Raw genomic sequence first — 19084 nt, forward strand, 5'->3', positions numbered from 1 at the left:
CTCACAGAGCTATGCACTACCTAAGTCTAAGACCCCATCACAATCATTTCTGTATCTCTAGTACCCAGTACTCTGTTTGAACTCATGTAAATACTCAATACGTGTTAGTTGGATAACTTTCCAGGCTTGAGGAAAGTATTTTAGAAGAGGTTATTTATGGTATGCATTGATGGTTTAGATTTTGATCCATATTTTTCTTTTCACCCAAGGCCATACAGAACTACCAACTTAATTACTTAAGTGTAATATTTTGTTTGACTGTGATGGCCCCAAGCATTCACTGAAGGTTCTTTTATACAGACTTCTAATTTCTACTAAAAAGTCTTACTTCACATTTGGAGTATTAATTTGTAAGTTCCTTTTTAGGAAAAAAGTTGTAGTAAAAATTGTTCAGTAACATGAGAGTCTATCCATATCTTAGATTATATTTTTCCTTTAATTTTGTAATTAAACTGCATATTAAAATCAAAATTTCTTTTTGCTTGAGGTAAGTATGATTATCATAGATCAAATTATCTCAATTTATTTTGCCCCTGTGACACAAAACAATTTTCTGGCCTATACCCAGAGACTACATTAAGAAAAAAAGAAATTCCAAAGACATTTAATCACACCTACATGTAACAATTAAAGATAAATTTTAAAGGATGCTTCAAAAGAAATACACAATACAAGTAATGTAGTTTGTGTCCTTTTAATAAACACACTTGCATAGTTATATTACAATTTTGTAAAAATAACAGATTATCTCATGCCAAGCGTGCCCAGCATTTGCACAATCTCAATACCTTTAATACTATAGTTTTCAAGACACACAAAATAAAAATTTAAGGCAAAAACAGCACTTTGCAACAATTTAATAATTTATTACATTACAGTAGCATCACAGTAGCATCAAATAATGCCACTTTAGGCAAAAGTCTCTCAATATTTCCATTATAGATTTTATTTACAAGAATTCATAACTTGGTAAATTCATTCTAAGAAAACTTGGCAAATAAAGCTTTGGACTGGAACTAGCATTTCTTTCTCTACTTTTCCTTTCCCACATTCTTTCTTTTAAACTACAGTATTCATAGTGCATTTTAAAACATGAAAATAGCAATTACACTTTTTAAAATAGTTGGATTATTTCAAAAGGACTCAAAGTTTTGGAGAAACTATATAATGAATAGGGTTAATTTTAATTTTAAATTTTTTTCAAAATCAGCTTTAGTTTTAGAACTGATTTTTCATGGCTGGAAAACTGGTCAAGTTTAATTACATATGTAATTAATCACATACTAAAATATATAAACAGGTATTTTTTTCTTTTCCTCCTACAGGGTTCAAATTTATTCAGTTGTACTCCCATTTAAAAACTCTGTGTTTCTAATAACCTCTTTCCTTCTAAGCAAATTGAAGGCTGCCTTATAGTGAATGAAGAAGAGAACAAATACACGACTGAATGAGGTATTGCAAAGGATTGCATGCACTTTTAAATAAGTCTCATATATTATTATATATGTCATATAATTTCCTTTCTTTTTAGCTTTCTCTCAAAAATATATGACAAAGTAACTACACAAAGAATGGTATTTCAGTTAGTACAGTTAAGTGTTTTTCCAGACTGACATTCATCAACACTATGTGATTTAATCCATACGTACCCGATGAACACATTATTTGAAGACTGATTATAGATGTTAAGCTGCACCTGAATGTCCTAATAATCTATATTTATCAGTGTAAAAGTGAAGTGATTTGAGATACAGAAATACCTTTGAAATAACTTATCAGTATATCAGATAAGCCCTATTCAAAATTACAAGGAAAAACTGTTAGAGCAACTAATGTGGTTAATTAACAGTGGTCTGATTTTTATTGTCAGTATTTAAAGTAACTGTCCTTAAACTTAACTCAAGAGTACAAAACTAGAAAGTTCAGAAGGTAAAAGGCAAGACCAGGTAATCCATATAATTTGGAAAAGTCAGCTGAATTCACAAGGACTCAGTCTTTTCACTGTCTCTTTTTAGTGACTGCAGGCAAATATATTATTCTACCTGTAAAATGATATTATTATTGCTTCCCTATTAATGTCCTATTTATAAAATATGGTGATGATGGCAAATGCCAAACATGTGTGCTCCCCATCTCAGGGAGCACACATACATCTCTCTATACTCCAAAAATGTGAAATATCTGGGAACACAGACATTTGAACTTTGTGAGGCTTTAACTAAACTACTGATTCTTTCTCGTGCTGTAAAGTTATGATTTAAAAAATTTATGACTAAAATAATTCATTCATAATGTATAGGCACATTAACATAAATATTACTCAAAATATACTTCTAACTTAAACTGGGAGGTATAAAAACATTTCGATTTTCTTAAAGAACTCTGTGAGCAAATAAGACTGATTATATGTACATTTTTCCTGATAATACTTAGACATTCATGAACAGATTGCACTGCAGTTTGTAAACACTTAAAATTGCATAAACTCTCATTGATTTTCAAATATAGTATAATACTGTCTATTAAAACTCCTTTTTGTTTCAGCTAAGTACTCTCACATCTACTAGTTCATAATAATGTCTATTACTTTAAAAGTGTTTCCACTCAAGGATCCTACGCCAAAGCAGTCAATGTAGTTGAACAACAGATCCCCTCCAGAGAAGCTGGGATGGTAAAATCAATTTCCTAGCCTCAAAGAAGCTTCACAAACATAGAGGAATGCCAGCTCTTAAACATCCTTCCTTCACTGAGTCCTTGATTAGAGCCTGTATGCCTGCTTCGGGGAAATTTACACTCTTTAAGGATTCCTTATGATCCTTACTAAATACATTTTAGAGTGCCAACTAGTGTCCTTTTGTGTTCTGGGACATGCAGTCACCTAATTAAAATAGATAATGTGAATTTTGACTTTAAAAAATATTAGAGATATTTAAGTTAGGGAGGGTTTCATGTCTCACAGTCAATGGTGGGAATCTTTCATTTCTGAAAAATAATCAAATTTTAGATTATCAATAAAGAAGTAAAAACTAAATGCTCATGATACAGTATCTTCATCAGCCCAGAGCACACAAAGATCCTATAGGAACTACCAAAGTACAGTGCTTATTCTTGGGCAGTTGAAGCATACTAAACATACACAGCCCACTGAGCACACAGCCACCAGAGCAGGCCACTTTCCTCTTCTGTGAGATAAGAAAAGCTCCACCTAAATGTAATTGCTCCCACTCCAATTACACAAAAAAATAGAGAAAAGGTTATTTCCAGTTCTTGGCCTTTCAACAATCTAAATATCGACACTCATATAGTGGCATATTAGAAAGTAATATACAGTACATATTTCAGGGCAGATCACCGAGTGAGCCAGTTAAGGGCTCATTGTGTTTAGGATTAGATCAAACATAATAGTGGAACATAAGAAAACTTTACCTCAATTCTGTAATGATCATACATGTTGCAATAATACTAGAAAAGCATGGCAGCCCATTCCAAACCAGAGAGAATAGTTTGTGCAAATAGTGGGTCTTTGTGTGTTTGAACTCCCACCATGTAAGGGCAAACTCAATATGCATGCTAATGACCTAAAATTGCCAAATTAAAAAAGAAGAAAAATGCTAAAGGATGCCAGAGTGAACAGCAGGGAAAGCCACACAAAGACCCACTATCCTTGAACTTGTTACAAATAAATTTTAACTATAAATCAGAAACACAAAGAAATAATCACAAGTGGCTCTAACATTCGAACGAAGTAAATGAATTGTGTAGGAGATATTTTATCAGGGCTACCTGCCCTGACTCCACGCTAGAGTCAAACTTGGATAGTGGGTCTCTGGGGTGCTTTCACAACTGGAAGACAACATTGGGTCCTAAAAAAAGAAAAATGAGGAATAAAATGAACATAACGCAAATTAGGTGGGTGAGAAAAAATTTGACTAATAATAACATGCAACATCAACTAAACAAATTTGAACTATTAAAAATCTCAATCTTTAAAAATGTTCTAGTTACATAAGTAAAATGAAAATAATACTTATAAGGGCCAGAGAAACACAAATGGTAATCTATAATTTAACCAGCTCTTAAAGCCTCATGCAAAGATTATAGACAGATGATTCTAAAAATCTAGATAGTGTAACAAAGGTCTCAAATCACTTCCTAACTTTAAGGATTAAGCATTTTCTGAACCATTTCCTACTAAAGTTATGGGTTTATATAAACTCAATGTGAATTTCATAGTTACCAATACAGTTAACTCTATTCTTTATCTTTGAAAAAGCAATTATGACTCTTTAGTTTCTAATAAATAATTATTGCAAGTGAACAAAACTGGTATTCTTTGGTCTCCTAGGTGATTTAAATGGTTGTTTTATTCAAACAAGAAGCTTTCTTAGAAGAATCTATTTGTGAATTGTCTTGAGAATTACAGAATTGAGAGCTCTTTTATTCCAGGAAGGATGATGACTATTGGTCATTAGTTGAGGCAAAACAATAAAGTATTCAGTTTTTCAATATGCTCAAATATATATCAACCAAAAATAAGGTAAAAGGTTAAGTTACTTGTAATAAATTTATAACAAAGAGAACTTCAAAGTTTCTTCTATTTTGAAATAATACCTCAAGCATTCTATTTTCCCAGCTCTCAATATGTAAAATGATCAAGAAAATAACTGGTGCCTCCTCCCATCCCCAACATCTGCCTTTCTAGCAAACTGTTACTACTTGTCCTTCATGTTCCAGATTAAAAGCCCTCTGTAAAGTCTTCCAATGATGACATGCCTTCTTCCCGACACAGATTAGGGAAAATCTCCGATTTGTATAAATACTCTTTATAGCCACTGTTATATTTATCTGAATGTCTGTTCTCTACCACTCTCAGTCTATTTCACATCAAGGACTGAAGGATTGGTGCAAGGATTTTTGTGTTTATATTCCCAATGCTTTTAAGTATGTAGAGGACATTTAAAGAATATTTATGAAATGAATAAATTTTTTCAATGAATAGAAATGTTGACATAAAATCTGAAAACATCATAATAAAATCTGAAGCTCATAGAAATTTTGTTCCTTTAAAATTATTGTGTAGGTCATTTACTTTGCCTTTTCTTATTTCTATGTTTCAATATTGCTATTTCTTATTTTCCTTCAGGGAAGGCTTGAAAGTGGTTGTCTTCTAAAGTTGTGCTGCCCAATACAGTAGCCACCGGTCACAAGTGACTATTTAGGTTTAATTAAAATTAAATTAAAAATTGAGTTTCTCAGTCATATTAGCCACATTCCAGATACTCAAAAGGTACATGTGGCTAATGGCCACTGTACTGGATGATGCAAATATAGACTCTTTCCGTCACTATAGAAAGTTCTATCACTTCACAGATGGGGGCCTCACTTCAGGCAGACTGAAGCTCTGCCAGTTCTATCCACACTAGAGTGTACACAAAGCATTCTCTGACCAAAAGTAATCTGTATGGATAACTAGTTTGAGATTATCTATTTTCTGTATCGTTTGTGTATTGAACAATTTATTGGCAACCTATTATGCTGTTTAAGAATAAAAAGTTGTCACAACTTCCTGCAAAGGTTAATTTCACTAGAAGGGAACCTGAAAGGACTGTCATGGAATAAGGGGAAAGAAAGGGAAAGAATGGAGCATGATGCTGCCCTTCCTTTAGAATAAGCTTTTATCTATTATTTATATTCCTCATTGTATGAGGCTTAATTGGAAAAAAAAAATATTTCACCACTGGAAAACAAGATTAAAAATAACTCTTTAACAAAAATTTAAAAAAACACCACTTTAGATCATAGATGCTACAAAAGCTAAATGTACAGAGAGGATGGAATTAATCAGAGATCACTAGCAAAGATCTTTTAGCACAGTTAAGTCTCAAAGTATCAACCACTCTCAGCTCCCAGAAAGGTGCTGCAGGTAATTCTAATTATAAATGGATTTCTAATTTATCACTGGAAACTGAAAAATTATCAGCAGAACTTAAAAATGGCCATTCAACAGGCAATCTAAGTTGTTACCATTTTCTTTCTCCCAAGATTAGAACTATCTTTACAAAGCTCTAAAGTGAAAACACAGATGTGGTAAAGAATAATTATCCAGTGTGTAACTGGATCACAAATATATCTCAGTTTTGACTGAGTTACCATATACGTGTTCTCAGCAGCTAAAACAAAAATGAAAGGCTAAATCTTAATTATTTCACTACAGTGATAAAAATATAAATCATGACTTATTTTGTAAACAAAATTAAAAATTGAAAGGATAGGGAAAAACAATATACATTTTATTAAAGTAAAAATTTATTTCTAAGTATGGCTTATTCCCTAATTTATTATTAATACTGTGTTTACTGTCAACAATAAAGGATAGGTAACTACCAAGAGATGTTGTTTTTCATTTTTTGGTACTGGGAATTAAACCTAGGGGCACTCTACCACTGAGCTCTATCTCTAGCCCCTCACCCTTCTTTTAAAAATTTTGAGACAGGGTTTTGCTTGAATTGCTGAGGCTGTCCTTGATTCTTCTGAGCTGAGTTGCTGGGATTACAAATGCACACCACCACATACAGCTTTTTTTGGGGAGGGGGGCGGTATCACTAAGATAACCCCCAGCCCATTTATTTTGAGACAGGGTCTGGCTAAGTTGCCCATGTTAGCCTTGAATTTGAGATCTTTCTGAATTGATGGGATTATAGGCATGCGCCATTAAGTCTAGTGAGATAATTTAATATAATACCAAATTTCATACTCTGAGGTCTGGACTACTGTTCTGAAAATAGTAAAACAGACCATTTTTCAGTGGCATGAAGTGGCTATCTAAACAATCATCTAATAAGGGTTTTGCAAACAGTTTATTTAATTTTCTTCCAACCTAGATGATGAATAAATATCTGGGAAATAAATGAGAAGGTTGCAAAATTAATGGCATCTGTACACTAAAAGGTTAATTCTGAATAGATGGATAGGGCAATTATAGTTACTTGCTATATTTTGTTAAGCTGAAAAAGAGCACTGGACACTGAAAAAAGAGGTTGATGGTGAAGGGAAGCTGCAGTGTAGATGGATATCACACCAAAGAACCCATAAGAGAAATTATACATTTAAAAAAATTAAAAAAAAATTTTTTATAAGTTGTCGATAGATCAATCGATCTATCTATCTATCTATCTATCTATCTATCTATCTATCTATGGTGCTAAGAATGAAACCCAGTGCCTCACACATGCTAGGCAAGTGCTCTATCACTGAGCCACAACCCTAGCCCCTATACATTTTTTCAGATAAAATCTAAAATTAAGGCTGAAGGCTAGGAAATAAAGTATTTAAAATAGTATAACTTTTGATCTTGTAAAATGTCTCCTTTTGCTTTTTCTTTAAACATTAATCTACATTTGCTGTGAGTGCTGAGTTTAAGAGCTGATCTAGGGCAGTAATAAATGTTGTACTGCATATTAAGGTTTTCACACCAGATGAGAGGTAAATAATTTGATATTACTCACACTGCTGACTTGGATCTGAGTCTGTCGTCATCTTAACGTAGTTTGAAGGAAAGAGACCAGTCACTCCATTGGCTTCTCCTTGCCACCAGTCTGGATCGTCTTTGTTCATAACATTGATAAGCTGTCCCTTGGAGAAGTTGAGCTCGTCTTCATTATTTGCAACATAGTCATACATGGCAATCACCTGACATACTATCAAAAATAATAATTAAACAAATTAATTATCCTACAAGGATCAAAACTATTCCTAGTGGGGAATCTCATGAAAATCAAAGGTAAATCAGTAGAGAAAAGAGACAAGGGGGTGGGAGGAGGGGAGAAAGGAGGGAAGTGTTGGGGAGTCATATAGGTCATATTATATTGTTAAATTGTGTGCATATATGAATAAATAACAAAGAATCCCCTGATTATGTACAACTAAAATGTACCAATAAAAAATGTGAAAGAGAAAAAAAAATTTCTAGAATTTAAATTACCCCAACATTCAATATTAAAATAGGCTAAAATTTTCCTACCTTCCTGCCCACATTTCTTGTCTTACAAAAAGAAGAATTAAAAAATTCTGGTTAAAAATCCAAGAGAACTGCTTCACTTTAAGTACAATGGTGTAGGAATTCCATGTTGAAAAATTTCAAGGAGTAAAGAGGCTTAAGTTATCAACGAGCAGTTGGCTGTTCCTACATGGAACTTTTCAGAAAGGAAGTTATCAGTGGCATGTTACTTTTAAGCAGATGTATGGAGGGGACACATTTTTCATCTTCCAAAGAGTTAGTCTAAGAAGTTGATGAGTTTTAACAAAGCTCTCCAAGATGAAGTACAAATTAATCCATTTTCATACCAGCATGAAAGGCAGGTGTGGTTCTTTCACTGCTTGGACCCAAAAGTTTAACATGGCTGGCAGGAAACCATCCCTTCTGACGCTTTTTTCCTCTGGCCTATGGAATTAGCAAAAGAAATACCCAATTTAAAGATGAGATCAGAAACAATCACTGAGACATAACTTGAAAAATTACAGAAATCTTGGCAATATAATAAATAATTTAATCTTGTATTTGCACTGGGCTACTGGGAGGTAACCATCTCTAAATCCTTGGAATATTCTGACTGATAAGTGTCTTAGTTTATGGGAGTTGTGGGCCCCCACCGATCTCTAGGAGTCATAAGATTTTGATTTGCAAGAATGAAGCTATGTTTATCTCCGCATTAATAACCATTATTAATTTTATATAAAAATACAGTTATACCTCTCATCATTCAACCCTAAAAAGCTAGTAAGGACATTTTAGAACTGAGAGAATAATGCTATTTCTCTCTCAAAACATATGCTACAGCCATCTGTTGACATTTTTAGAAAAAAACAGACTCACTTAGGTCTGAATTCTGTTTCCCTGCACTGCTGCTTCAAAAACCTAAGATTACTGGAGGACAGTGCAATGCATTATTTTCTGAGTACACTGCCTGAATCAGGTCTTTCTCCTAGAGGGCAGACTACACCTGGGCCTATCCCAGGCCAAGATGATGCTATGCTTTCCTTTAAGAAGGTGATTGAGGTTTTAGTAAGGCATGCATTATTGGAAGACAACTGTCTTCAGAGAAAATTGTTCTTTCAATTATTACTTATAATTATATCAACTCAACTGTACTAAAAATGAAGAGGCAAAAGACTAGAGGGAGGGGTTGTGGCTGTGGCTCAGTAGCACAGTACTTTGCTAGCATGTGTAAGGCACTGGATTTGAACTTTAGCACCACATAAAAATAAACAAAGTCATTCTGTTCATCTACAGCTACAAAAAGAAAAAAAAAAAGATGACGACTAGAGGGAAACATAGTACACTAAACGTAATACGCTATAATGTTGGTACTGATTATGGGTGATACAAAATTTTTATTGATTTTTTAATGAGCATTATTTTTGTAATAAAATCAATAGATGTTAAAAATTATACCTGTAACTCCCCTTGCCACCATCCACTTGCATTTTTTTTCAAAATTAATATTAACTGCCCTGGTGCAAGGCTAAGCTGTTCAGCACCAGAAGCAACATAAGCTGAAGTTACTTGAGCAATCTCTGAAAAGAAGAAAAACAGAATTATGAACTCAAGATATGACACAGTAAACACTTCAGTAATTTTTCAAGCTCATTATTATACATACCAGGTTTTTTGTTTGATGTTCCAGATTTTCCAGCACTCCCAAAATTCTACAAGAAAGAGACATTTTAAAAAAAATCATTTCCAACAATCCAGAGGTAAAAGTACAAAGGTTACTGGGATTTAAAGAATTCTAATTCCCAGGACTTTTGTTTCTTTAAATGCAACTCAAAATGATAATTAACCTTACATAAACCAAATAAATAAAGAATCCAACAAGGAGATCTGGTTGGTTAATGGAATATATAATATGCAAGTGGGTGATGTCATCACTGACTCAAACAGAAAGGGCTCATTATCTCAATCTTTCTTGAATATTAAACATGAATATCTAGGCCAAGTGCACCCCAGTCATTAATGGGATTAACATCAATGCCCACTAGATACAACATGTGTGTCCTGGATATGTTTAGACACATGTGAGTTTGTTCCTGCTTTCTCTAGGGAACCTGACTCATCCTATAGTTCCTGCTGAGTAAGAGGCACTTTTTTTTTGTTTGTTTGTTTGTTTCTAACCAGGTTACCATTATACCAATTGAACTGATTTAAAAACAAAAATACCACACCGTGGGTAGGCAAACTCTGATTTCTGTTTGATGTTAAAAGATAAATTGGACCAAACGTATTTCCTATTTTATAGAAATTTGAAGAAAAAAAAGGGATGGGATCAAAAAGAATTTTTTTCTTAGGATACACAGCCGCAGTAAAAGTATTACACAGAGTTGACGGCAGTAAATGTTAACATTTTTTTGAGTACTGTATAACAGTACTCAAGAGTACTCAACAGTACTCTAAGAGATCACACTAGTCAACTAGTTTTCATGGGCTGAGGTTGTAGCTCAGTGGCAGAGCGCTTGCCTACAATGTGTGAGGCACTGGATTTAATCCTCAGTACCACATAAAAATAAATAAATAAATAAAATAAAGGTATTGTGTCCATCTACAACTAAAAAAAATTTTAAAAACTAGTTTCCACAATAATACTATTAAGCAATTATGATTGCCTCCAGTTTTGATTAGAGCTTTATTTATTTTTTTATTATACATAGGAGTTAAGTTCATCCTGACAAACTCAGTATATGCATGGAAATTGATTTCAGCTCATGATTTCCCCTTTTTCCTCCCATCCTCCTTTCCCTCTCTTTCTCCTTCCCCTATTCTACTAGACTTTCTTTCACTTGTCTATTAATTTGTTTTTTGTTTGTTTGTTTGTTTTTTGTGGTGCTGGGAATTGAACCCAGGTCCTTGTGCATGTGAGGCAACAACTCTACCAACTGAGCTACATCCCCAGCCCCTATTAGTTTGTATTTTGTTCTTTTTTTAAAAATACCTTTATTTTTATTTATTCATTTTTATGAGGTGCTAAAGATAGAACACAGTGCCTTGCATGTGCTAGGCAAGTGCTCTACGACTGAGCCACAACCCCAGCCCCTGAATTTTGTTCTTTATGTTATCCTACCCTTCCTTTATTTCCTTTATTTTACTCTAGCTTCTGCATATGAGAAAAAACATTTGACCTTTTAATTTCTGAGTTTAGCTAATTTCACTTAGCATGATATTCTCTATTCACTTTACTCTTTTTTATGGCTGAGTGTAACTCCATTGTGTGTGTGTGTACACAATTTCTTAACCCATTCATCTACTGATAGACATCTAAGTCAATTCCATAATTTAGCTATTGTGAATTATGCTACAAACACTGATGTGACTATGCCACTGTAGTACACTGATTTTAGATCTTATGAGAAAATACCAAGGAGAGGGATAGCTGGGTCATATTGTGGTTCCACCCCTAGTTTTTCAACAGTGAGATTTATTTTGACACATTCACACATGTATGAATATCATTTTCTCCGTTACCTCCTCTACTACCTCTATTTCCCCTCCTTTCCACCCTTCCCTGCTCCTCTTCCTCTGTTCTACTGGTCTCCTATTTATTTACTGTTTTCTAATTGGTGCTTTATAAACATAAACATTCATCAAGTTTTGGTGTAACAGAATCAAAGAAGAATATTCACAGACATTTGCAAACATTAAAATACTTCTCCATTTCTCCGCTATTGGTATCAGGTTGAATTTTGTTCACATACTTCAATCAAAAGAACATATCACATCAGATTGAACACAGAAACATGAGCATCTAGCTATCTACCATTAGGCGAGACATTGAAGACTTTTGTCAAAAATATAAAATAATGCCACTCTTCTAATTTTTTTCTTGAAAAATACAGTTGCTTTTCATAAAAAGTGAGTTATTTATGTTATCATGTAATGGCTTTAAATGAGTAAACGTTTAAATAAATGTTTAAATAATTTCAGTTTCAATTTGTGGTAAATATCACTAGATATAACCGATATACTTAAAAAGAAACCTTCTGTACTCAATTTTTTTTTTTGGTACCAGCAATTGAACCCAATGGTGCTTAACCAGTGAGAGCCCCCACTTTTAAAAATATGTTTTATTTAGAGACAGGATCTTGCTGAGTTGCTTTAGGCTGAGGCTGGCTTTGAACTTGTGAACCTACTGCCTCAGCCTCCCAAGCTCCTGGGATTTATAGGCACCGGCATGTACCACCAGATCCGGCAACTTATTTATTTATTTATTAAGGCTTTCACCTAAGGGAGCTTTACCACTGGGCTGCTTTTCCAGTTCTTTTTAATTTATGTTTTTTGAGACAGGGTCTAGCTAAGTTGAGGAGGCCTCACTAAATTGCTAAGGCTGGCCTCAAATTTTCGACCCTCATGCCTCAGCCTCTGGAGTTACTAGTGTGTGTCACCGTGTTCAGCCCTTAAAAAAATTTTAAGTATATAAAAAGTCTTAAGAACTTCTGTATGACATTATGGGATGAAAAGAAGCAGGAACTTCAGAGTGTAAGATGAATTACACTAATGTTAGAGTCTTAAAGATTTACAGACTCCTTCAAGGTGGTCCTTTGTAAACTCTGCTGAGAGTCCAGAATCACTCCTTATTTTTAGTGATCATGAGGCTTAATGCTACATGTGGTTTTTGTTCTTAGAATTTCATGAAATCCTGTCCCTCTTATTTCTTTAATTGGATGCCTAAAATAAACTCTGGTACTGGAGCTAGTGTGACTAGTTTTCTTGTAAGCAAGTAGCCTGGTCAAAACCATATATGATCTCTGTTTTAAATACTAATCTTGATCAACAAGAATGGAGTGATTTTGTTTTTAATACCTCTTGATCTTTTGGTTTGACATAGTTTGATGGAAAAATTCCAGTTCTATCTCCAATACTTCCTGTCCACCACTCTCCATCTTTCTGGGTCACCAGTATTTCTTCACCTTCAGTGAAAGTCAAATCTCCTGGTTCTACACTTGAATATGAATAAAGTGCAATATATTCTGTAGGGAATAAAGCAAAAGGAAGTGGATTTTAATTCTGATTTTATAGAAATAAAAAAGAAATTAGGTTAATCTCTAGGATCTTGTGTAAGTTTACTGTAAAAGACCTCTATGTCTTAAGAAAACCCAATACAAAAAGATCTGAAGATAGAAAAAGGAATGGAAGTTATTATTTAACAATTGCTTAGTAAAAGATTATTTAACATAAAGCTTTTCCATGAGTTTTTTCCAACAGCCTTGTTATAATCACCATTATTTTTTAATCATAAAGAATTACCTAAAACTACAAAGAGTTATTAGTATCCATAGACAATGAAACTGAGGCTTAATACGATTAAGTTACTCAGTATGAAATAATGGAGTCAAGCAAGACATGAAAAAAAATGTTAACTTCTTTTTACAAAATATATTTTAATCTGCTAAATTCTTTGTTATTTCTTTTATATATACAGTTATGGAAATGCCCAATATCTAGCAGACAGCGGTACCAGAAGCCAAGACCTATCATAATGACCCAGCTTCAAGCATAGTGGTTGGCTACAAGTAGATGCTCAACAAATAACTATTAATGAATTACCTTGAGGGAAATATCTAAGTTTCTATATTGGCTTTTTTTTTTGTTCCTGTGATTGTTATTATTTAGAAAAAACAGTGACTATGCTTTTAGAAGTCTTTTTCTTTCTTTTTTAGTTTTATTTATATTTGCTAACATGCAATTTGATCTTTTATCATACTAGAAAGGATGAGAAACACCATCTATAATCTATCTACTCTTCACATTCATTCCTGCTACTAACTTAGCTGATATAACAAAAAGCAACTAAAATGTTTAAATTGTAATAAGTTAAGTAATTTCCAAAATGCTCCTCACTATTTTCTTAGGCCCGTCTGAGAGCCTCATTCACAGTACACCTATGACTGCAGCCTAACTGGTGATTTAAAGTTCCCTCAACTTCATGGCCCTAACTTGATTCATTCTCTTCCCTCTGTCCAGAAGTCCTTTTTCTTCCTTTGCCACTATGTTAAGATCCTACTTTTTGTTTAAGATGATGCAACACTGCTATTCATAGGTCCTTCTCAAAATAGTTTTTGTTCACTCATTGTAGAATTTATCATAACTATAGGCTTATCCTCTTCATTCTATTGTGAGCACTTTGGAGACTATATATTATTTATTCTTGTGTCTTTCAGGCTCTAAAATAGAATATTCAACTTAATGGTTATTGAATAAAATTTCATTTGCCATTAAGTTTACTTATTTATTTTTATTTTTTTTTTTAGTTATAGTTGGACACAATACCTTTATTTTATTTATTTATTTTTATATGGTGCTGAGAATCAAACCCAGTACTTCACCCATGCCAGGCGAGTGCTCTACCACTGAGCCATAACCCCAGCTTAAAAATTTTATTTTTAAGCAAAATAAAATATACTTCAACTAGTCAATTAATTTTATAATGGAAAATATATTTCATTTATAAAATCTATGTAGCTGTTAAATCAAATATTACCTGAAATTAGGGTAGACAATCTTTGATTTTTCATCCCATTAACATAATCAAAATTTCTTAACCAAACAATACAAAGTACTATAGTAAAAATTTCTTTGTAATATTTATAACAAAGGGTTCCTTGACTCCAAATCCTATTTATTTATTTGGCACACTAAGCAAAATGCAGTTTAATTATAAACTAATGTACTGAAATTTCATTACTTCCTAAATACCTATATAATCAATCATCAAAACATTTTTTATTTGTAATCTTATTTATTGAGCCAATCTAGGCTGAATTTTTATAGCACTGACTTTCGAAAAGTGCCAAGTACTATCAATCATATTTTTTATATCGTCAATATTCATATGAAGTAGACATGGGCAGGTTTTCTAACCTAATTTAATACCAAAGATACAGAAACAAGAAAACAACGATTGTGCGAAGTTAAATAATTAGCCAGTAGCTAAACTGACCCCTATCTGATTTACGAATTGGCTAAAGCTTACCTTCTCCAACTGGATAGGCTGTGGAGGTAGCTTTCTTATTTACAGCTGCATATAAAGCTTCTGGCCTGCCAAATAAAGACACAAACAAATTAACAACAACAACAAAAAAAAAACACAAGCAAAAAACAAGAAAGGTGATTTGATGGATATAGCAGTTTTCATCAGTGAATTCCTTTGGGGCTTCCTCAAATTAATCTAAATACTGTCTTAATATTCAGACTACAAATGCTCTCATATTTTATTTATTTATTTTTATGTGGTACTGAGAATCGAACCACATAAAAATAAAATAAATAAAAATAAATAATGAGAAATTATACCCCATTTGATTCAAATGTATGAATTGTCAAGATCATTGTACTGTAATGTGTAGCTAATAAAAAAATAAAATAAAACAGAATCTTAAAAAAAAGAAAGCACATAGTTAAGAAAGATTTGATATAAAAAATTATTTTATTCAAATTAAAAAAAAATAAATGAATAAAATCCTTCTGAAGTAAGAACTGCCTAATTATAAACTTAAATGTTTTAAAAACACTAAAGTAGGGCTAGAGTTGTAGCTCAGTGGTAGAGCACTTGCCTTGTACACGTGAGGCACGGTATTCGATTCGCAGCACCACATATAAATAAGCAAATAAAATAAAGGTCCATAAACAACTAAAAAAAATTTTTTTAAAAATCCACTAAAGTAACTTCAATACAATTTATAGTTTTTCAAATGTGAGGTACTTTGCCTTTCTGAAGGAGGTTTTGAGACAACTGGGCTTCGGTAAAAGGGAAGTTTTTTGATAAAGCACATAAGGCACTTGGCTTGGTTTAGAGGAAAGTGAGGGCAATATATGAATTTTATTAGTTGTTTAGAATGTATTACATTAAAAATATTAAAAAATTTTAAAAGTATCAGAATATGTGTAACAATTTCCATTTTAATCTAGGAAACTTTTCAAAAATTTAGAAGACTGGTCAACCAGATACCTGCGGAATGTTGAAGACTAGATACCTGTGGGATGCACAAAGGCTCCCCAGGTCCCATGAGTAAATTATATAGTGAGGCAGTTTTCAAGCCAACAAAGAAGGAACCTTACTAAAACTCATGCCACAACTGGAGGGGCTGCCTTCATTAGTGCTGATTCTTCACTATTGCAGGCTTTCAAGTTGAAAGATTTATCTCTTAGAAAGGTCAGTTACTGAATGGAAAGTTAGAAGAAATGCCTTCTAACACAATTAAACTTAATCTCCTTTTGCTTACATTTTCTTTTCTGTCAAGTGCTATGGAATTAAATAAGATAATTCTTAAAAAGGCTGTAACACACAGCACACAGATGTCAACTATGTACTGTTGTTAGTGCTATTATTTCACGCTTCCAAAAGTCCACGTCAGTAAATTTCTACATTTGAACTAAATGTTGATAAACAACTTCAGCACTAAAAATATTCTTAAAGATTAGTTAATCTTTTCATCAGTCAATTAGAAAACTGCAGACCAAATAGGTTACTTCTTATCGTCTGGCAAAAAAACGGCAGAATCAAACTCAAGTCTCTTTATTTCTAAAACCAGTACCTTTTCATTATGTTACACTGCTTTTCTATTTAGATCAAATTCCAACCAGAGATAGTTAACTCAGCTTTATTTTAGTGCTTATTTCCTTGTATTAAAGATATTTGATAATTGGACCTTTACTGGGAATTAAAGGTCAGAGATCTTAACCTATCTAGTTTTTAGTTTTGTTCATCTGAAAATGCATTTCTTTTTCTTCTTTCCTCATTCCTTGAGCTAATATAATTCAGTAGCTACTATGCATTAAGACTAATAGGCATAGAAAAGCTGAAAAATAAGTAACAAATCTCATGACTTAAAAGGATGTAGGTATGAGCAATGGAGAGGTTAGTGTTAAGGAACCCTAGAGGCCCAGAGGGAATGCCCCAATCTGGTAAAGGGGAGTACCTAGGCAAAGAATTGTTTAAATACTGAAAAAATATAGTAAACAAGGGAGAAATGCTCCAAGGAAATGCAAAGTTGCTTTTCTAGTTGATCTTCAGGTACACATCTAAAATTCTAAATACAGTACTTTGAAAACATCATGAATTTGAAATGAGTGGAATGAAAGATATTATAAAACTGGCACAAACATCTGAAGTATGCTCTTATCGCCCCATGAATTACCTTTCTGATATTCAAACTTAAGCATGAACTTTTTCTTTTATCACACAGTCAGTCAGACCATGGCTGGCTCATTAATAGGAACACCGACACCCACACCCCGCGGGACACCCGGCATGCTTACTCTTCTCGCTTTATTTCACTTCCAGGAATGATCTTGACATAAGATTTTGGAAACCATCCTCTTCCTCCATGCACCTCCCCAAACCACCAGTTTTCTTGCTGTTCCAAGACCGTAATAACATCATGTTTTGAGAAATTCAAGTGATTATCTTTCTTTGCAGTCCAGGAACAAAGTGCCTGTGCTTTTAGGTTTTCTACAACCTGTCCCTACGAATATAAAGCCACAAACAAGTATTTTTAATTTGTTTTTTTTAAGTTATACAGGACAGTAGAATGTATTTTGACATATCACACATACATAGAGAATAACTTCCAATTCTTGTGGTTGTACATAATGTGAAGTTACACTGGTCATGTATTCATATATGAACATAGAAAAGTTATGTCCAACTCATTCTACTGTCTTTTCCATTCTCATCTCCCCTCACTTTCCCCCATTCCTCTGTCCAATCCAGTGAACCTCCACTCCCACTCCCCAGTTTATTGGGGGCCAGCATCTGCACATCAGAGAGAACATTTGGCCTTTGGTTTTGGGGGATTGGCTTATTTCACTTAGCATGACAGTCTCCACTTTCATCTATTTACCGGCAAATGCCATAATTTCATTCTTCTTTATGGCCAAGTAATATTCCATTGTGTATATGTACCACATTTTCTTTATCCATTCATCTATTGAAAGGCACCTACGTTGGTTCCAGAGCTTAGCTATTGTGAACTGAGCCGCTATGAACACTGAGCCACAAACAAGGAAATGCAAGACCACAGTAACCAAGATTTCTGTTTCCTCATACATAATATAGTTATAATTATTATTTTAACAGTAGACTAGTTATGGTGGTGACATAATCTTAATTTACTGACTGACTTCAAATTAAAAGAACAATGTGTAACCTTCTTGAATACCTACTATCTAAGGAAATATCATTACTGGTACAGAAGGTAAACAGAGTACTAAAGAAGTATTCATAAACCCATCATTCATATATATCATGGAACAAAGGGAAAGAGGTACTACAAATTTTTTCTCTCCTCCAGCTTCCGGTGCCTCCTAACTGCAGTTGACTTAGTTACTCCACCAGGCATGGAGATGGAGTTATGCTCAACCTCCCTCTGCTTTTTAGTTCTTCACTTGTTCAAATTCATGTTCATTCTTTTTTCTTTGTCACTTAGAGGAAGGAAATTTTTTGTTCCTTTAATAAAGTTAACCTCTTCTCTTGTCCTATAAATATTCCATTATGCCCTTTCACTTTCTAAAAATATTCTGTAAAATTAAATTCCTCTGTGCAGCCTTCAATTCCCTTTGTTACTTCTCTACTTTCTTCTACTTCTAAATTTGGAAAGAAATAGTCTTCAACTTGCTTTCCAGTGTCACTCCTTGATCCCTTCTAATTTAGGTTCTGCACCATCATTCTATTGAACCTCTTCCAGAAAAGGTTATTGATAATAACATCAAAACAAAAAGTTCCTTCTGAAATTTTTATTCTCCTTGATCTCTGCGCAGTGCTGACATCACTAAAACCCTTGCAGTTCCTGAAGCCTGCCCCCTGGTGACTGAGGGCTCCTATTCTGTCCAGCCCTCATCCCTCACTGTTCCACATGCTTTCCTTAAATAACCTCATGTTAGCCCAAGACCTCAAATCTGTATTTTCAGGGTAACTTTACCTCCTGAGCTCCAGGTCCTACATCAAAATGCCTACTAGTATCTCCGCCAGGTTGTCTATTACATACACCTTGAACTTAGCCGTCTGAAATGTAACCATTTTAGAACCCCTCAAACCCA

At 33.6% G+C, this 19084-nt stretch overlaps 1 protein-coding gene and 1 non-coding gene across 7 annotated transcripts in view; both read right to left on the reverse strand.

Annotated features, from left to right (window-relative positions):
* The window catches only part of Itsn2 (intersectin 2), a 126648-nt gene that overhangs the window by 30592 nt on the left and 76972 nt on the right, over positions 1-19084 (reverse strand). For 5 of the 6 annotated variants that reach the window (XM_071601381.1, XM_071601382.1, XM_027937896.2 and 2 more), the window contains 7 exons: positions 17306-17511; positions 15021-15085; positions 12851-13017; positions 9660-9705; positions 9452-9573; positions 8344-8440; positions 7506-7697 (listed from right to left, as the gene is read on the reverse strand). In XM_071601381.1, the coding sequence (XP_071457482.1) occupies positions 7506-7697; positions 8344-8440; positions 9452-9573; positions 9660-9705; positions 12851-13017; positions 15021-15085; positions 17306-17511 (895 nt within the window). Of the gene's footprint in view, positions 1-678; positions 3864-7505; positions 7698-8343; positions 8441-9451; positions 9574-9659; positions 9706-12850; positions 13018-15020; positions 15086-17305; positions 17512-19084 lie in introns of those variants that run through there. The other variant, XM_027937897.3, reaches the window with a different exon arrangement.
* Trnav-cac (transfer RNA valine (anticodon CAC)) lies at positions 10872-10945 on the reverse strand. The gene has a single exon. It is a non-coding gene; the product is annotated as a tRNA-Val (tRNA).

This window comes from Marmota flaviventris, chromosome 14 (assembly GCF_047511675.1).
Source record: "Marmota flaviventris isolate mMarFla1 chromosome 14, mMarFla1.hap1, whole genome shotgun sequence".
Lineage (NCBI taxonomy): Eukaryota > Metazoa > Chordata > Mammalia > Rodentia > Sciuridae > Marmota > Marmota flaviventris.